The following is a 20,958-nucleotide window of genomic DNA, read 5'->3' as shown; positions in this document are numbered from 1 at the left end:
TGTCCGGTTTAAAATGATTGAATCCATAAAACAACGTCTTTTCCAGGTCATTCATAATGTCCAGTAGCACCGTGGGAAAAATCCGGGTGATGATCCGATAGCGCATCTGATTCAAGTGGTCCTCAGAACTGTGCGTAAAATGTTCTGAATGCATTTTACACATGGATGGTTTTGGTGGAAATGTCGAAGATCATGACCATATTAAACTACAGCTAATGGTTCATTACTTGAAGCCAGAGATGGCGCTGAATTTCAGTTATATAACATGCTCTATTTTTTAAGAAATTGAAACAAACAAATTTAGTTTCTCTTATAATGTAGCTTAAACTTAACACAGAAAACACTGACACAGCAATAGTCACTTTAGATCTAAATAACTGAATAGAAAAGTGAATGGGCATTTGTTCTTACCTTATCTACAGAGAAGGAGCGAGAGGGCACTTGTTGAGGTATCTCGATAGACCTACCTGCCTCTTCCCTGCAGACATGGAAACAGCGGAGCGTCCAGGGGGCGTGGTCTGCCCTCCCCATCATTAGTAAGACTTGCAAAAGAAAAACGTCCCACTTTAAATATTGTAAAAAATATTTCGGACTTTTTATTATTATTATTATTTAGAACACTATTTTTCGTACACCGTTACAGCTAGAAAGGTCATTCAAACTTTAAAACGTGCAGACCCGTCAGGAATAGCGTGCTTGTATACAACTTTTTTATAACATTTCTACTTTTTGAACTATTAAGCTTTTTGACCTCCTAAAAAAATACCACGAGCCCATCATCTCCAATTAAGCTGCCACCAACCTCCTGTGCTCATCATATAGCTCTGTTCGGAACTCCGAACCAGTTGTCATGTCAACACAGCTGCCAGTGCTGCTGCTGCAAAATTACGAAAAAAAAGATGCGCCGAATGCACACAAAGAAAGACACGCCGAATGGGAAATGTATAAACAATTCTAGACGCCATGGCTAGTCATGGTTTATGTACATTGTCTGGCAGTCAATAAATATAATTTAAAAAGTTAACCCAGACCTTTCTCTGTCTCAACTGAAATTGTCCAACATGAACTGCACTAGCTAGCTATCTTAGCTCATTGCTAGCTTGGTTAGCTAGCTAGCTAGCTTGGTAAAACATGGTTGGCAAATAGGCAACCCAGACCTTTCTCTGTCTAGTTTCAACTGAAATTGTCCAACATGAACTACACTAGCTAGCTAGCTAGCTTGTCGCTAGCTTGGTTAGCTAGCTAGCTTGGTAAGCTAGCCTGGTAAAACATGGTTGGAAAATAGGCAACATTTTGACTAGCTAGCGAAATTGTACAGCCAGCATTTTGTGTATATCGATGCTATTACAATTATTAAACGTATGGATAAACAAATCATTTATGAAACTATGATGTGATGTATGACAGGATTGGATGTTGCATGCAATTTCAATAGTGCTTGCATTGCTTCTTGTATCAGCAAAGTTGCTTGAGATGATGTCACTTGCAACTTGTATCTGCAACAGAAATTGAGTCCAAATTGCTTCGTGTGACATAGGCTTAAAAAACTCTCATTTTTTTTACATTTTAGTCATTTAGCAGACACTCTTACCCAGAGCGACTTACAGTTAGTGAGTGCATACTTTTTTTTTTCATACTGGCCCCCCGTGGGAATCGAACCCACAACCCTGGCGTTGCAAGCACCATGCTCTACCAACTGAGCTACACGGGGCCGACTTCCATGATTGAATTCACTGTAAACAAAGTAACTTTTGACACAAATCAGCTGCTTTGGCCACTTCCCCAACAAGTTAGACAATAACTTAGAACGTATGAAATCTTTACCTCTCTGCTTTTCAAATCTAAAATTAGAACACTTCTTCCATGACCACAAAAATACTTTTAAAGAGCTCAAGCAAGTCCCACAATTTTGCTTCATGGAAAATTACCATCTAGGTGTCACTTTGTTGCAGTGTCCCTCACATCCTGCACAGCTAATTGGCAACAGTGCAGTGCCAGCGGACACTGACCTAGGTTACTGTATAGGAAAGCAAATCCACAGCTGCCAGGTTTGCATGCTTTGCTTTGTTTTTAGATGGCCTCATTGTGAACCTATGGCAATACTTTTTCACTCATTGAACAACTACATAATTGCAGAGATGTCTATGATTCCACATAAAGCCTGCATACATTATTTAAAGAAGTATATATGAGTGCTGCTTGTAATGTTCTATTATCTATTCAACTCATGCATATATACAGTATTTTACAGAATCAAAATGGTTGATAATATCTAATCTTTGTGATATACATTGTTATGTGTGTAATAAGTGCTTATGTCAATTCTTGCCATGTATAATGCATTAAACCTGTCCTGTGGGCTTTCTCACAGGGCTTTTCATATCTTTCCATGCATCAAACTGTTTCATAATATATCAGCATGTACCCAACTGCAGGTGCACCATTTTTGCAGGGTATATAATCTACAGCCTAAATATGATGCCATCACCCCAACATGACACATGATTAGGCAACCTACTGATGAATATTACTCTGTAGGCTATTCATAAATAAATCCCACCGTGTCTCCTCCCTCTGATATGAAAGCTGTACTTGTCCTGGTTCACACCCAGCTACAAACATTCTCTCTTCTGTAGCATTGGCAATAGTTTGTGTGTGTGTGTGTGTGTGTGTGTGTGGCAGTCTGGAGTGGGTTCGTGTGCCACCTGTCACTCTGGCACCTTTCACTCAATGCATTACAATATACTGTGAGTGATTATTCAGTGTTGTGTGAATATCTGGTAGTTGGTTGTATCTACAATTCTAATTCTGTAGCATTCTAATTCTAGAACACACATGTTTTATAAGGCTCACACTTCTAAAACACTGGACACAGTAAACTAAAGCCTGATGAAGAAGAGTTTCGGAGCAGTGCAGCCCTGTAATAGATTAATAGAGGGTGCTAGCGCTTTCTCTCTTACCTCACCATCCACTGCTGTTGTGGTTGCTGCTGCTGTGTACCTAGTATACAATTGCAGTTATTTCTGCAGTGTGAGCGGTCATGAGGGGTCACATCCTATCTATCTGAGACATATGATTATCTCTACCTTAGGTTTGTAAGGTTGTGTTCAGATTGTTGTGTGCCAACATTTACTTGAGATAAAGTATATACCATATTCGGTGCATGTAGACTTTGCGGCCAACTAATTTTTCATGTACACACATTCAATCAATGTGAATTTCCTCACCACAATGATGATGACAGACAAAGGGCATCAAAGGAGGGGTATTCATTCGGTATGATCTGACAGGATATATGCATGCATAGTCTGACTGCAACTGCATACAGTCTGCTGTATTCTCTAACATGTTTAGTCCATGTCACACAAGTCTACACTAGGTTCAGGGTTCAAATTAGGAGATTGCTGGGCTGCTGGCCACACCCATTTGTGCAGCACCAATAGGCACTGAAGCTATTAAAGTCATCCCAACCCACTATTCTTAGGTCAATCTAGCATATGGTTAGGCACAAAAGGTCAATGTAAAGTTAGAAGCCAGTTTAGGATATACAGTGGGGAGAACAAGTATTTGATAACCTGCAAAATCGGCAGTGTTTCCTACTTACAAAGCATGTAGAGGTCTGTAATTTTTTATCATAGGTACACTTCAACTGTGAGAGACGGAATCTAAAACAAAAATCCAGAAAATCACATTGTATGATTTTTAAGTAATTAATTTGCATTTTATTGCATGACATAAGTATTTGATACATCAGAAAAGCAGAACTTAATATTTGGTACAGAAACCTTTGTTTGCAATTACAGAGATCATATGTTTCCTGTAGGTCTTGACCAGGTTTGCACACACTGCAGCAGGGATTTTGGCCCACTCCTCCATACAGACCTTCTCCAGATCCTTCAGGTTTCGGGGCTGTCGCTGGGCAATACGGACTTTCAGCTCCCTCCAAAGATGTTCTATTGGGTTCAGGTCTAGAGACTGGCTAGGCCACTCCAGGACCTTGAGATGATTCTTACGGAGCCACTCCTTAGTTGCCCTGTGTTTCAGGTCGTTGTCATGCTGGAAGACCCAGCCACGATCTTCAATGCTCTTACTGAGGGAAGGAGGTTGTTGGCCAAGATGTCGCGATACATGGCCCCATCCATCCTCCCCTTAATACGGTGCAGTCGTCCTGTCCCCTTTGCAGAAAAGCATCCCCAAAGAATGATGTTTCCACCTCCATGCTTCACGGTTGGGATGGTGTTCTTGGGGTTGTACTCAACCTTCTTCTTCCTCCAAACACGGCGAGTGGAGCTCTATTTTTGTCTCATCAGACCACATGACCTTCTCCCATTCCTCCTCTGGATCATCCAGATGGTCATTGGCAAACTTCAGACGGGCCTGGACATGCGCTGGCTTGAGCAGGGGGACCTTGCGTGCGCTGCAGGATTTTAATCCATGACGGCGTAGTGTGTTACTAATGGTTTTCTTTGAGAGTGTGGTCCCATCTCTCTTCAGGTCATTGACCAGGTCCTGCCGTGTACTTCTGGGCTGATCCCTCACCTTCCTCATGATCATTGATGCCCCACGAGGTGAGATCTTGCATGGAGCCCCAGACCGAGGGTGATTGACCGTCATCTTGAACTTCTTCCATTTTCTAATAATTGCGCCAACAGTTGTTGCCTTCTCACTAAGCTGCTTGCCTATTGTCCTGTAGCCCATCCCAGCCTTGTGCAGGTTTACAATTTTATCCCTGATGTCCTTACACAGCTCTCTGGTCTTGGCCATTGTGGAGAGGTTGGCGTCTGTTTGATTGAGTGTGTGGACAGGTGTCTTTTATACAGGTAACGAGTTCAAACAGGTGCAGTTAATACAGGTAATGAGTGGAGGGCTTCTTAAAGAAAAACTAACAGGTCTGTGAGAGCTGGAATTCTTACTGGTTGGTAGGTGATCAAATACTTATGTCATGCAATAAAATGCAAATTAATTACTTAAAAATCATACAATGTGATTTTCTGGATTTTTGTTTTAGATTCCGTCTCTCACAGTTGAAGCGTACCTATGATAAAAATTACAGACCTCTACATGCTTTGTAAGTAGGAAAACCTGCAAAATCGGCAGTGTATCAAATACTTGTTCTCCCCACTGTAGTTCAATGGAGATTTTAGCAGCCTCAGAATGTCCCTGCTCTTCCGGAAAGAAGGCGGTGCTAGGTTAGTCTTGGATACCCTCTGACCTAATTTAGCCTCATTGCCGCTGGATGCCTAGATGAATGCACCTGATACAGCGCTGGACCTTTTGTCAGTCAATGGCTGCCAGGGTATTGATAGCCACACTTAGCAGATTAGCGACACAGCCAACCAGCTAATGCAGTGAGTGATGCGCTCACCATGGTGCTATTCACAGGGATCGTATCATTGTTATCATCACCTGTTTACTGTATAAAGATCATGAGCTGCAGTGCCAGAACCAACATGATCTTACGAACTCACTGGAGTGAACTGCAGGTAACATGATCAGGAGACGATGGTTAGCTGTGCAGGGGTTGGGTGAGAGAGCCTGTGTAGCGTTATATGTCACTAATGCTCTATATATGTATATATGTCAGTCGTTGTGGCTGAGAGAGCTGAGGGGCTTTCAGAGGAGAGGGATCATGGGCCAGTAATCATATCTATTAGATATGTGATTCTATATGATCCCCATATAGGCAGCGGTTAACACGGAGGGTTAAGGGAGGGTGAAGAGGTTTGGTTTGTGTGGTGACATGAATTGTCTGCTCTTAACAGGTCCTATCGGTTCGTTATGGTAAAAGACGGGTATATACAGTGCCTAGTGAAAGTCTACACACCCCTTGCAGTTTTCACATTTTGCTGCCTTATTATTAAATCTAAAATGGGATCAAATTAGATTTGTATTTCTACTTATTTGCACAACCTGCTCCACATTCTCAAAGTGAAAGAAAATGTATAGACGTTTGTATTAATAAAAAAATCAAATAATGAAGATGTCTTAATGTTGTGAAACCCTCTGTATTTAAGTATATACTAATATACATTTATGTATGTATATATATATATATATCGGTTTCCTACTAATTAGGGAGCATAGCCAGGGTCAACCAGGTCTCAGCATGCTTTGTCTGTCCCTGACAGTCATCTGAATATCATGAGCATCTGGACTTAGAGGGGGACACTGAGTATTCCTGTGTCATTGAGATAGAGAACAGAACCCTTAACAATGTGCTTACTGCTTTAATATTCAGCTACTTGACTTGTATAATAAATATTGCTTTCATACATAATTGACAAAAAAGCCTATTTCCTGTATGAGCATAAGAAGATAAAACAGACACTGATTTGGATCATGGAAAACATCATAAGCAAAAGACAAAGAGTTTTCACTCACTCATCCCTGTCGCACCGGCTGGTGCATATTGCAGAAGCAAAGGCTCTGCACTTGTGTCTGGCCATCTTTTCCACCGTGCCCCACCCCAAAGATATATAAAGAGTTTGATATGAGCTTGAACATTTGAGTCAGGACAGCATAGGACGTGCCACGTTACTCGGTGTCCACATCACTAAGGACTTAACATGGTCCAAACACACCAACACAGTCGTGAAGAGGGCACAACAACGCCTCTTCCCCCTCAGGAGGCTGAAAAGATTTGGCATGGGCCCTCAGACCCTCAAAAAGTTATACAGCTGCACCATTGCGAGCATCTTGACTGGCTGCATCACCGCTTGGTATGGCAACTGCTTGGCATCCGACCGCAAGGCGCTACAGAGGGAAATCTGTATGGCCCAGTACATCACTGGACCTCTATACCAGGCGGTGTCAGAAGAAGGCCCTAAATATTGTCAAAGATTCCAGCCACCCAAGTCATCGACTGTTCTCTCTGTTACCGCACGGCAAGCGTTACCGATGCACCAAGTCTGGAACCAACAGGACCCTGAACAGCTTCTACCCCCAAGCCATAAGAGTGCTAAATAGTTAAATAGTTAACCAAATAGCTACCCGGACTATCTGTATTGACCCTTTTGTGACTCATCACATACGCTGCTGCTACTGTTTACTTTACTGTCACTTTATTCCTAGTTACATGTACATATTACGTCAATGACCTTGTACACCTGCACATCGACTCGGTACTGGTACCCTTGTATATAGCCAAGTTATCGTATCTATATACTTATTACTTTTATTATTACGTGTTTTACTTTTCTATTGTTTCTCTATTTTCTTTCTCTCTGCATTGTTGGGAAGGGCCCGTAAGGAAGCATTTCACTGTTAGTCCACACCTGCTGTTTACAAAGCATGTGACGAATAACATTTGATTTGATTTTGATTTAAACACAGCAGGTACAATCTCAATTTTGTTAATTTAATTTAATTTTTCATGCACGGCTCAAAACACAAACAACATCCACAGATATCATACAACATATTACCTCCATCATATTACAGGTACAGCGCAAACAATTTGTTCAACATATTACAGCAGGTAGAGTGGGCCCAGTCCATGGTGGGGGTGCAGAGCTCAATTGGTAGAGCATGGCGCTTGTAACGCCAGGGTAGTGGGTTCGATCCCCGGGACCACCCATACGTAAAAATGTATGCACACATGACTGTAAGTCGCTTTGGATAAAAGCGTCTGCTAAATGGCATATTATTATTTATTATAACATAGACCTCAGCACTCAGTGGTACAAAAGTAATATCTTTGAACACAGACCGTGGAACCCAGAACTCTGTGGTGTAGAGCTGGGACACAGTGCAGCAGAAGGGAGATGTCAGAAGCTAGGGCTGTGGTGAGGAACCTTCAGGCCCCAGAGTAGGAACCCCAGCATGAGGAAGAAAGAGAGAGCCAGGAGGAGCAGTAGCACCAGCACCCAGCGACAGTAAGACAGCCAGGAAGCTAGGGGATGCTGCTCTGACAGAACCACTGGCCTGGAGGGAAACAAGCAGATTCAAATCATGACCTCAGTAAATGTACATGCTATGGCCAGATTTATCATCATTATCCCACATCATCATTATCCCACAGTTATCCCATTATCCCACGTCATCATTATCACTATTACATTTTACATTTACATTTTACATTTTAGACATTTAGCAGACACTCTTATCCAGAGCGACTTACAGTTAGTGAGTGCATACATTTTGGCCCCCCATGGGAAACGAACCCACAACCCTGGCGTTGCAAGCGCCATGCTCTACCAACTGAGCTGCAGGGGACTATTGCCTTCAACATACACACTTTCTAGCATGGCCAGATAATGACAACCATCTGCTATATCAGATTACTAATATGAAGTTGTAAGTCATCTTAGTACATTTTAGTACGATTTAATAGCAACTTAATAACATCTTAATAATGTTAAGTAATCTTAATACTCACGGTTCTGAGGTGCAGACTGATTCGGCCATAGAGAGCTCACTGGGCTCGGCTGTGCCAGCTATTGACCCTGCTCTTGACCCCGTTGCTGACTCCACCCCTGAACCCTCGGCTTCGGCCTCCTCTGAACTGGCCTCACGCTCCAGGATGGCAGACCTCCGCCTGTGATGTAGCGTCATCTGTAGGGAACTGACACACACAGACACAGGCAGCCACACAGCATTAGAGGAAGGGAAAGCCCTGCATCAGCCACACCTGAACCTTGCTCAGGTCCTTATTCAAATCTCAATGAGACAATGGTGAACCAGTTGATGGGGCTATCTGGTGTGAGGGGCTACCTCGCTCTCGTCCTCCAGGCTCTGGGAGCTCTGTGTGGAGCTCTGTCTAATGAGGAGGGTGGCGTGGGGGGATGGGCTTGCCAGGGGGGACATCATCTCAGAGGGCCTTTAAAAGGAGAGAAACAGTTACATTTCCACTTTCATCAGTTAGATCCACATTTACTTTGTGTTTTATAAGACTAAAGTCCTCACAAGGTAACGGAATGTAATACACAAGAAACAATGCTGCCGTTGCAGAGGTCAACATAGTTCTGATGCTATGAACACAAGGCGCAGCACATTGATAATCCACAAGATCAGCAGACACCATGCACACACAATGTGTTCTCTACAGCAGTTCTTATTCATCAGCAGTTAGTCATCATAGGTTTATACTGCAGTCTGTGCACTTGCGTCTAAGCCTGTGTGGTGCACATACTTATGAAAGCCAAGGCTCGCCTTCACTTTGACTAGTGACTAGCATGGCCATCTAGCGATTAGTGACGAACAACCGTGCAAATGACAGGGCAGGTTTTACTGTACCTGCTGGCTTGGTTCACACTGCCTCCTTCTGGCCCCTGGCTGTCAGTGTCAGCACCGGCCCTGCAACCCTCCTGGAACTTGGCTTCTAGGTCACTGAGCTAAGAAAGGGAAAATGAGAGGTGGAGATGGAAGAGGAGGGAGAAAAGACAGGACAGAATAAGAGTTATGTATACAATGGTCACAGGGCGACAATGGGAGTAAGTCTTATATTGTTATTGTTTCTAACCTGGGACCCCGTTGGGATTAGTGTTACGCTGACTCTTCGCCGAGTGAGGGTCTAAGAAAGATGGGGAAAGAAGGAGAGAAAAAGAAGTGAAACATTTGAAAAAAAAATTAAAAGCATCTGGCCTGCCCCCACTGATATTTTCATTCATTTAACTGAGATATTTGAGGGCAGAATATGTGAAGACAGGACAGAAAAACACATTGAATTGAAGTGTCTGTTACCTGTAGGGAGTCTCGTCTGACAAACCGATTCCTGACGTCTCCTTCCTCTGAAAGCCAACAGTCAGAACACAGCCTTTCCATATGTGAACTATCTTGTTACACTGTACAGTTTGATTAAACTGTTCCCTATTATGATAATCATATAAGAATCAATACTTCAAATAATAGATTGATTCAGAAAATAGTGCAGTGGGCTTAAATGTACTTTCACATGTCCACAACAAAGTAACCCCCCAACAAATCAATTATCTGTTGTCTGTGTCATAGTTCCTCCGTGCCACAGAGGGGCAGCACTTGCCTGAGTCGCTGTGAATCCTGCGGTGGAGCAGCTTCCTGGTCTCCAGCAGCTCGGCGCTCTCCACGGCATGTCGACGCTTCAGGTGTTCCACATGAACCTCCATCATTTCCACAGAACAACACACACGCGCTTCCTGACCCAGCAGAGACATCGATGAATCAACCAACCAACCAATAAACCAATCAATCAATCAATTAAACTATTTGTATAACACTTTTATACAAAGTAATTTTTCATTGAGCATTAATCAAAACCTGGACTTATACCCCAAAAGAGCAAGCCTAGGGCGTCAGACAGTGTCGCTGTCGTGATGACATCACTTCCTCACCTGGTGCACGGACCCCAGCATCTCAGCAGCAGCGATAATGTCACTCACGCCGTCCAGCACTGTGTCCAGACTGGCCTCGATACAACTCAACATCTCTGACCGCTCAGCGTCTACACACCTACCTCTCAGAGACTGGGAGAGAGGGAGTGAGAGAGGGGGGAAGGAGAGGAGTGAGGGAGGGAGGAGAGAAGAGAGGAGGGGAAGAGAGGATTAGAGGAGAACGAGAGAGATAAGGTTTAAACAGACCATCAACTACTGTACAAGAGTCAAGCAGCCAGGTCAAACACGTGCACAAATACACAGCCGCAGGAAGTAGGGGTGCTGAGGGTGCTGCAGCACACCCTGAAAAATCGGAATTAAAAATATATATTAATACAATTGATTTTTTGTCCTATATTAGCAGACCGATATAGACGTCTGTAGCGCAGGCAAACCATTTTTTCAGCATCTCAGCTAGTTGTATAATTAAGAACAGTATCTTGCAGGGTTCAATAGTTGGAAATGTAAGTGTTGTTGCCGTGTCCCTTTCTCTGCAATCCTCATTCTAATGGAATCCAGAAATAACAAAACCTTGTCCTCAAACATTTACATCAAAAGGTGCAAAGTTATGGGAAAAGACCCAAAACATCCACATCAAATTAAATATTTTTCTTGATCAAATAACATGGAAAACAACCATCCTTACAAACCACTTAATGTAAATGTACATTACTGTATTGTACATAGGCTGGTCATCTAGGTTTATACCTGTAGACCTTCCATCACCATGAAGAAAAACAATGCACAATACAGTAATTGAGTACATTGAGTCATCAAGTGGTTTGTGATGATGTGATAATGTGGCTGAGTGGTAGAGCATGGTGCTTGCAACGCTAGGGTTGTGGGTTTGATTCCCACGGGGGACCAATACGAAAAAGTATGAAAATGTATGCACTCACTACTGTAAGTTGTGAGTTGGCGCAGCATCCCCAAACTACTTCCCGCTGCTATGCATACATACCTACCTGCAGAGTGTCTCTGGCACGCTCCAGTTCCAGGTTGAGGTTCTCCTGGGCAACAGTTCTGTCGTGTTCCTCAGCCTGCAGTCTCTGGGCCAGGGTGTACTGGTCACAACGGAACGCCAGAGCCAGCTGGGTAAACGCACTCTATAGGGGACAGAACAGTGTGTGTGTGATGTGTGGAGTGTGTATGTCTAAGTGCACTAATCACAAAGAATTCTCACCTCTACCTCCTCTTCAGTCATCTCTGTACCACTAAGGGCAGGAGAGAGATGGTATTGAGGAAAGGGAAAGAAAGGGGGAATATAATCGTGAGGTTGTAAATATCGAAAAAGTGTTAAAAGTGTGTCTGAGTATCAACTGACGTGCTGAGGCCCAGTCTTTCCAGTATAGGAAGGTTCTCCCAGGAGACAGCCAGCTGGTCCTCTGGACTGGGCTCTGAGGAGAAGAGAGGACAGGGTGTTCACAGCTTTGCTAGCATACAACAACAGAGAGAGGAAATTGAAGTATTGCCATGTCCTGCTGCTGGTAACAATGCAGCTCAGGCAGCCAATCGGATTCCTTACCTTGGTCAGACTCCGAGCTGTCCCCCAGTATGCCAGCATACTCACAGGGAGTGGCCTCCTTAGCAGGGGGCTGGGAGAGGGACAACACACAAATCAGTCAACAAGCTCTTGGCCAGGCTGTTATTGTAGATGAGAACAAGTTCTCAACAGACTGGTTAAAGCTCCAATGCAGTCTTTGTAATGTTATTTTTAAATCATCACTGCACGTCTAATAAATCACTGTGTGTGTTTACTTAATAAAAATAACTTCAAAATATACAGTACCAGTCAAAAGTTTGGACACACCTACTCATTCAAGGGATTTTCTTTATTTTTTTTAACTATTTTCTACATTGTAGAATAATAGTGAAGATATCAGAACTATGAAATAACACATTTGGAATCATGTAGTAACCAAAAAACTGTTAAAAAATATTTTAGATTTTAGATTCTTCAAAGTAGCCACCCTTTGCTTTGATGACAGCTTTGCACACTCTTGGCATTCTCTCAACCAGCTTCATGAGGTAGTCACCTGGAATGCTTTTTTAACAGTCTTGAAGGAGTTCCCAAATATGCTGAACACTTGTTGGCTGCTTTTCTTTCACTCTGCGGTCCAACTCATCCCAAACCATCTCAATTGGGTTGGGATCGGGTGATTGTGGAGGCCAGGTCATCTGATGCAGCACTCCATCACTCTCCTTCTTGGTCAAATAGCCCTTACACAGCCTGGAGGTGTATTTTGGGTCATTGTCCTCTTGAAAAACAAATGATAGTATCGCTGCAGAATGCTGTGGTAGCCATGCTGGTTAAGTGTGCCTTGAATTCTAAATAAATCACTGACAGTGCCACCAGCAAAGCAGCCCCACACCATCACACCTCCTCCTCCATGCTTCACGGTGGGAACCACACATGCAGAGATCATCCGTTCAACTACTATGCGTCTCACAAAGACATGGCGGTTGGAACCAAAACTTTGGACTCATCAGACCAAAGGACAGATTTCCACCGGTCTAATGTCCATTGCTTGTGTTTCTTGGCCCAAGCAAGTCTCTTCTTCTTATTGGTGTCCTTTAGTAGTGGTTTATTTGCAGCAATTTGACCATGAAGGCCTGATTCACGCAGTCTCCTCTGAACAGTTGATGTTGAGATGTGTCTGTTACTTGAACACTGTGAAGCATTTATTTGGGCTGCAATCTGAGGTGCAGTTAATTGCCGATTTCTGAGGCTGGTAACTCTAATGAACTTATCCTCTGCAGCAGAGGTAACTCTGGGTCTTCCTTTCCTGTGGCTGTCCTCATGAGAGCCAGTTTCATCATAGTGCTTGATGGTTTTTGCGACTGCACTTGAAGAAACTTTCAAAGTTCTTGAACTTTTCCGTATTGACTGACCTTCATGTCTTAAAGTAATGATGGACTGTCGTTTCTCTTTGCTTATTTGAGCTGTTCTTGCCATAATATGGACTTGGTCTTTTACCAAATAGGGCTATCTTCTGTATCCCGCCCCAACCTTGTCACAATACAACTGATTGGCTCAAACGCATTAAGAAGGAAAGAAATTCCACAAATTAACTTTTAACAAGGCACACCTGTTAATTTAAATGCATTCCAGGTGACTACCTGTATAGGCTACCTGAACCTGCATGACACGAGCCTTCCTCGCGCTCTATCCCAGTTTGGATAGAAGGTTGTGCGTAAAACCAGTCTGTTAATGCCAAATAATGCTGTCAGTCCACCCTCAAAACACTAGCTTACTAGGGATTGTTTTATTATGCAGTGTACTATCCAGAGGAGGTTGGTGGCACTTTAATTGGGGAGAACAGGCTTGTGGTAATGGCTAGAGCGTAATGAGTGGAATGGTATCAAATACAGCAAACACATGGTTGCCACGCGTTTGATGCCATTCTATTCGCTCCGTTCCAGCCAATATTATGAGCCGTCCTCCCCTCAGCAGCCTCCACTGGTATTATCTAGGGTTTAATCACTATATTCTGTGGTCTTGACTCTCAGAGTTGCAGGATCATGATGAAAATTATATTTTGGCTTGATAGATAGCTAGCTGGCTGTTTGGATTCCAATAATGCAGCTTTTTGTTTAATCTGTTTGGAAGTATTACACCAAAGACTGCATGCTGTGTCCAGAGGTAGCAGAGGAAGTTCAGGGACTGTTCATGGAACGCTCGTAACCACTGCCAAAATGTGGTCGCTTTTCAGCAGCCATGGCATCACAGTGGGTGCTGGGTGCTATACTGAACAACATGTAAAGTGTTTGTCCCATTTTTCATGAGTGGAAATAAAATATTCCAGAAATGTTCCATATGCACAAAAAGCTTATTTCTCTCAAATTTTGTGCACAAATTTGCTTACATCCCTGTTAGTGAGCATTTCTCCTTTGCCAAGATAATCCATCCACCTGGACAGGTGTGGCATATCAAGAAGCTGATTAAAAAGCATGATCATTAAACAGGTGAATCTTGTCTCACGTTGAGGGAGTGTGCAATTGGCATGCTGACAGAGCTGTTGCCAGATAACTGAATGTTCATTTCTCTACCATAAGCTGCCTCCAACGTCTGGTTTTAGAGAATTTGGCAGTACATCCAACCAGCCTCAAAACTGCAGACCACGTTTAACCACGCCAGCCCAGGACCTCCACATCTGGCTTCTTCACCTGCGCCCCTGCCCAGTCATGTGAAATCCATAGATTAGGGCCTAATTCATTTATTTCAATTGACTGACTTCCCTCTATGAAGTGTAACTCAGTAAAATCTTTGAAATTGTTGCGTTTATATTTTTGTTCAGTATTCATTCCTAGCAATGGAGGACCAGTACCAGATAAGCGGCTCCAATGGAGTGACTGACCATTTAGAGAAGCAGGTGTGGTGGGCTGTTGAAAAGCTCCGGGCCTGCTTTATCAGACTGTCGTTGTTTCTCCTTGGCGGTCCCATCGATACCCCCTCCACTGAACCTACATTGCCTTTCCAGCCCAAACTGCCTCAACTTCATCCCAAACCGACTGAGACTTTCAATCTCCATCATTTACATTTTTTGTTTGTTGTTTTACTTTTTATGCGCTTCGAGATCCTTTGAAAAGCGCTATAAAAAATTTAAAATGTAGCCTGTGTATGTAGGCTATACCAAAGACGAGGGACTGTTGATATTGCAACACACAATTCAAACCCCGGTTCACCAGTATTAACGAAATCGCAAACAGCTTTTTTTGCTCAAGGCAAGCCCTCAATAACTGTTGTCTCCGAAACACAATCTGTTTGCATCTCACAAATTATTGGATGTCCAGTATCCAGACAACCTGTCCCCAGAGCTTCCTATAGCCTTCAGTTAATCTCTTTCCGTAAGGTCGGCAATTAAGAAGAATGAGAGGCTCAATTAAATGTTATAGAACTGCTGTATTTGAAGCACAACTCCCTTCTGCAGTTTCCCTGATGTTACTATGGCAATCAATATGTTTTTACCATCCCTGTAACTGTTGCTTCTGCGGAAAGATCGTTTTCTAAACTAAAACTAATAAAGAACTACATAAGATGCAGTAAGCTCTTGGTGTGATATGCGCTTTTGAACGCCTGAGTAAACACCATTCATTTCCTGGCGCAGTCGTAGCCTTGACCACGGCCTTCACTGATACTTTCAGGTTATTTGTTCTTTTTTTACTTTTTCAGTCACATTCCTAAAGCCCATGAAACAGCATTCTACTACATATGGCAATTTAAAAGGTTTATGAATGACTTTTTGGAGGGTTACTGTCAAAATGACATACAGTGAGATACACCCGTCTGACTATGAATCTAGAGCTACAGACTTACAAAGAGCCCTCCTTTGCTTACCCCTGGTTGTGATGTCAGAGCTCCAGTGAAGCTGGAGTCACTCTTTGGTGGTCGGTACCGACTCATTCTGCCTTTCACACGCCCAACTACGAATCAACTTGAATGCCTATAGCCACTTCTATAGAGCTGAAAGGATTGGATAGGTATAAACTATATGGCAATGTCCACCAACAGATTCAGAGGTAATGGTGGGGTTATAACCATACATACATTTAGATCTCCATGGAATGCCAGACAGAACGACAAAAGCCTTGACAGTTCTTACCCTGTGACTCTGCCTCCTGCTGTATTACTCAGAGCAGAGAGGAAGAGGCAGATGTAATCTGATTAAGTGTCATGTCGGCCTCCTGTGCTCTATGGTGGAGAGGTGACAGCCAGGGCACATGGCAGGATCACCAGGGTGGTCAACAAGGGACTGTGCTTACATAATATACATTCTGTAATTGTACACGTTGTTTTGCTCTGACTACACTGTACTAAGGGTCATTTGACCCTTGCTTAACATTGACATTTTAAGACCCCACTAAACCACTCCAAAACAGAACAGCTACTAACAGACATTGAAAATGTCAGCCATGCCCACTTCAAACTCAAATGAAATGTCACTTTTAGCAATAACAAATACCATCCTGCATTAGATTTGTCCATTTTACCCAGCACCCAAGTGGTGTACACTGCTAGCCCAATGCAACTTAACCAGATTCTGACTAGATGGGATAGAGCAAATGTCAGAATTGACTTTTCACATGGAGTTAGAAATAAGAGGTTATGAGCATTACGGTAAATTCTGACTTGACCCAAACTTTTGACATTAGCTGCATCCCATCTAGAGATCAACACTAACCCCACTAAACCCCTTCATCAGCTTTGTGCCATACACTGGCCACTCCCATCATGTTCTGGTATTATCACAAGGTCCAGTAGAACTGGGGCAGACAATATAACTAAGTCGCTCTGGATTAGAGCGTCTGCTAAATGACTAAAATATAAAAATATAATATGCGTTAACACAATCTCATCTGTAGCCCATTTGCCCAGTTTAGAAACAGTTCACAGCAATCTGACATTTAAACATCAATGGATAAAATCTTCAGGCATTGTGCGTTACTTCCATAAACAGGTTAGTGACTTAAGTTTTTAGGATCATATGTCTTTCGATCCCTTGCAGAGGGGATAACCTACACAAATACATCTGGCACAACATAAGAATAACCACAGAGAGAAGATGCGATTTGTCCTTTTATTGGTAGTAAAAGAGTTTGTCCTCTAGTAGAGGCGCTGGGGCTTTCCCATGGTGCTCTTGACGTAGAGGGCCCGGACATTCTGCCAGTTCTTCTTCAGCAGAGACACCAGGAAGTTAACAGCCAGGTGGATGTTGTACACCAGCTCCTCCTCGGACATCTTCACGTGACCCACAGCCACTGCCAGACACAGCACCTGGAATAGAGGACATTGTCACAATGAGACGGGACAGGTTGCTGCATTAAAAATATATATGTGTTGACAAAATGTTGTGTTTCAGAAATCCGAGCAGCTTTGGCTTAACAGACATGTAACAAAGTGCCTAATGAACAAGGCCGCTACCTTAAACAGAGTTCCCAAAGTTGTCTACACATACAACACAACGACTTCAGAGTCTGGATGCACGAATCATGAAAATACAACTACATAACTGCCAAACTGAGCCATACCTTCTTCATCTGGAACTTGATGGTGGACTTGACCTCATCAACCTTGACGTTGAGGTTCTCATTGTGGGTGAGCAGGGAGGGAAACTTGCCAGCCTTGTTGAGCCCAGGCCCCAGGATACGAGGGATCTGCTTGATCAGAGACTCAGAGGCCAGGAAGGCATCGTACTTCTTTGCTGTTGGGGCAGACGAAGAGATGGCGTCAACAGAACTACCAAGACCAGAACGCGAGACTTGGACCCAGTGCCTCAGGACAGGGACAATCGAAGACAGATTTAAATGTAGAAAAACAAGTGCAAGACCTAGACGGCTCATAAGACAAAAACTATCTGGAAGTGACTCAAAGCGCCACCCACCCAGCTTCTTGACCATTTTCTTGTTCTTGTTGAGCTTCTTGAGGGCCTCGATGTCCATGTGGGGCAGCTCTGCAGCCTTGGCCTCGTCACAATGCTGCTGGTCTCCCAGGATGCACACAGAGAACTTGGGCCTGGGGGTGGTCTTCAGTCTACAGGGGTGAATCATAACAGTTCACAAAACTATATGGCGACCCAGTAACGCTCACACAAACCATGAGGGTCATCACCATCTGGCCATGCTAGAACGGATGATTTCTGACTAGATTAACCCCTAAACCCACCTTTACACCATCCCTTTCCAAACCTAAATACTTACACCGCTAACTTATGCACTTTCTGATCAGTACAGACAAGTCACTTTCACCCTTTCCAACATGGCCATCCAGTGACTCTCCAACTTGGACCCGATTCAAACCCGGAGGGACGACTCATACCAGAGAAGAGCACTCTGGAGTCTTACCAGGACCACACCAACTGGCTTCTCTTCTGGACTCCACCAGCAACACCATTAACTAAAATGGTCGGCTCAAGGGAGGTGCGAAGACCCCCCCGTCTGCCTCCCCTCATGTTTTAAGACCCAGGGTAAGGGTCCGCCCGCTGGTTCCCTCTCCCAGGGCAAGGGAGGGGTTCAGTCGGACTCCCCAAACACTTCTGCACTGCCTGTCCCACACTAGTCCTGCTAGTGGAATTTACTTTGTGTGCGATGTATGAGAGGTCTGCTGCAAAAGTGTGTTTGAGAGATTGTACTTGACTGCATAAGTGTCTTTGAGTGTGCATGAATGGGACTGGGTGTGAGCAAGTAAGTTATGAATGTCCAGATCGAAGGGCCAAACCAGGCCAGTTCACTCAGGACTAGGAGGGGCAGACAGGCAGAAGGATGGGTGATACGGGAAAGGGGCCGAACCTGACGGTGCCAGAGAAACGCTTGTCCTTCTGGGGATCGTAGTTCTTCAAGCTGATCTGGAGTTCTACAGATTCCGTGAACCTTCAAGAAAGGAAGTTGGCACATCACAGGTTCAGGAACAAAGCAAGAGATCATCAACGCGAGATTTAACAAAATGGGTAATGACAAAAAATGCAGTATATCAAATTATTGGAAAGACCAATGTGCAATAACATGTCTTTTTAGCAGTCAGAACAGATCAGCTGCCAAGGGACCGCTATTGACTAGAGAAAGGAAAGGTTCTTACTTGCGTGGCTTGGCCAGAGATCCCGCCTGGACCTCCTTGACCACCTCATAGAGCATATCCCTGGACACCTTGCTGTAATCAAACACTAAATGTTAGTCAGTGTCAATGACAGTGTACAAAATTATACATAGCCCTAAGAATTCATGAATGTGCATCCCTGTACCACATTCAGCTAGCTGACTTAACTGACTTGATGCCATAGCAAGTTCTCGCCAGCAGTCGACATTACAAACGGGTAAAAGCCAGTAAAGAGTGGAAATCACAAAACTATTGCAATTTTAACAATTACCAGTCATGTACGGCACAATTTAGTTAAGTTCGGAACAAAAAGGATTACGATTTAATGTTAGATGGATGTGGATGTATGTAGCTCACATTCTAGCGTTAGCATGCAAGCTAGTAGCACTATAGTAGAGGTGGAGAATTCACAAATTCCTCATAAAATGAAGTTGAAAGTGAACGCAGTCACACTGCAGAGCTAGAGAAAAGATTTAACGGATCACTGATGATAATATAGCATATCTGACTTCTTGTTATTCTTTATTTGCTATACTTTTCTCTCACCTCATTTTGACTGTATTGCTCACACGCGACAGATTGCTGAAAAGAAGGATAAAGGGCAGTCCGTCGCCGTTTATAGACGTGGTTCGGTGACGTAAATTCTGCGCTGCCGCTCCGGACATATTTGTAGTTTTTCCCCTGTGAATAATCTCTAGCCTATTTTCTGCAATGAATATGTGGATTTGGACATTTATGTCACTGGCATTGGTAATAACAATATTCATCCCTGTAAATAGTATTGGTTCTTGCAGTTTCAAAGACCAAAATGAACAAATCAAAGTCCTCAGGCATGATGTGGCATTGGAGGTACAGTGAGACATAATCATGAATTTATGCTGAACTCTGACCTGCCTTGCCCAAGTGATCTGTCCATTTATAAGACAAAGTAGAGATCAGTGGCTGCTACTCTGGTAATACTGATGCTCTTGCGCTACAGCGACAAGGGGATTGACGAGAGACTTGAGTTAACACATAAGACATAAATCGATCATAAATCATAACACCCCACAATTGTCACAATGCCTGTAAACTAAGTGCTTATTTGCTAACTTTTACAGTCTCACATTCCTATCCCCATTCAAACACAGTGGGGGCTAACAGTCCGAGTTCCAAACAAATGTCAGGTTAGGTTTCCCAGGGAATGGGGAGGGTTTGGCCGGAGCAAGGAGTCTGGGTAACCAGGCAACCATCGGGTGCGCTCCACTCTGCTCTGTATGTAGGCTGGATACCCCGGCCTGAGCCTGTCCTTGAAAAACAATAGTTGGAGGGTCAGTGAGGTCTCTGGGGTGTCATTGTTCAGACACATCTGCTGAACGCATTGATCTGGCATAGCTCACTGGGTTCACATGCAGTTCACACACAAACACACACACACACACACCTCAACAAAGGAAACACTCTAAGGAAGGAAACCAGGGGCGACAGGCTGCCTCCTGACAGTCGGTATACAGACCTGACCCGTTCTGTTGTAGATTATTGATTTTCTTTATTTCGCTCACACACACACACTAACACTTACACTTGTAAACAGATGGACACATGCACTCTCTCTCCTTTGCACAAATATTATTTACCCCCCCGCCCCCCATCTCTCGCTCTCACACACACATACAGTGCCATGAAAAAGTATTTGCCCCCTTTCTAATTTTCTCTACTTTTGCATATTCATGATACTGAATGTTATCAGATCTTCAACCAAAACCTAATATTAGATAAAGGAAACATAAGTTAACAAATAACACAACAATTACATATTTATTTCATTTATTTCATAAACAAAGTTATGCAACACCCAATTCCCCTGTGTGAAAAAGTAATTGCCCCCTTACACTCAATAACTGGTTGTGCCACCTTTAGCTGCAATGACTCCAACCAAATGCTTCCTGTAGTTGTTGATCAGTCTCTCACGTCGCTGTGGAGGAATTTTGGCCCACTCTTCCATGCAGAACTGCTTTAACTCAGTGACGTGTGGGTTTTCAA

General features: G+C 43.5%; 1 protein-coding gene across 1 annotated transcript; it reads right to left on the bottom strand.

Annotated features, from left to right (window-relative positions):
• Nucleotides 1-16,910: 16,910 nt before the first annotated feature.
• LOC311125017 (large ribosomal subunit protein uL1) lies at nucleotides 16,911-19,545 on the bottom strand. The gene is made up of 6 exons (XM_084199106.1): nucleotides 19,483-19,545; nucleotides 18,919-18,990; nucleotides 18,633-18,713; nucleotides 17,729-17,877; nucleotides 17,376-17,548; nucleotides 16,911-17,121 (listed from the first exon to the last, which is right to left on the bottom strand). Exons 1-6 carry the CDS (start codon nucleotides 19,485-19,487, stop codon nucleotides 16,951-16,953), a joined length of 651 nt encoding a protein of 216 aa, XP_084055232.1. The 5' UTR covers nucleotides 19,488-19,545; the 3' UTR covers nucleotides 16,911-16,950.
• Between the last annotated feature and the right edge of the window lie 1,413 nt (nucleotides 19,546-20,958).

The sequence above is a fragment of the Coregonus lavaretus genome (genome assembly GCF_964263955.1).
Source record: "Coregonus lavaretus genome assembly, contig: HAP1_SCAFFOLD_1140, whole genome shotgun sequence".
Lineage (NCBI taxonomy): Eukaryota > Metazoa > Chordata > Actinopteri > Salmoniformes > Salmonidae > Coregonus > Coregonus lavaretus.
The sequence above is the reverse complement of the archived record's forward strand: the minus strand, read 5'-3'. Positions and strand labels throughout refer to the sequence as shown.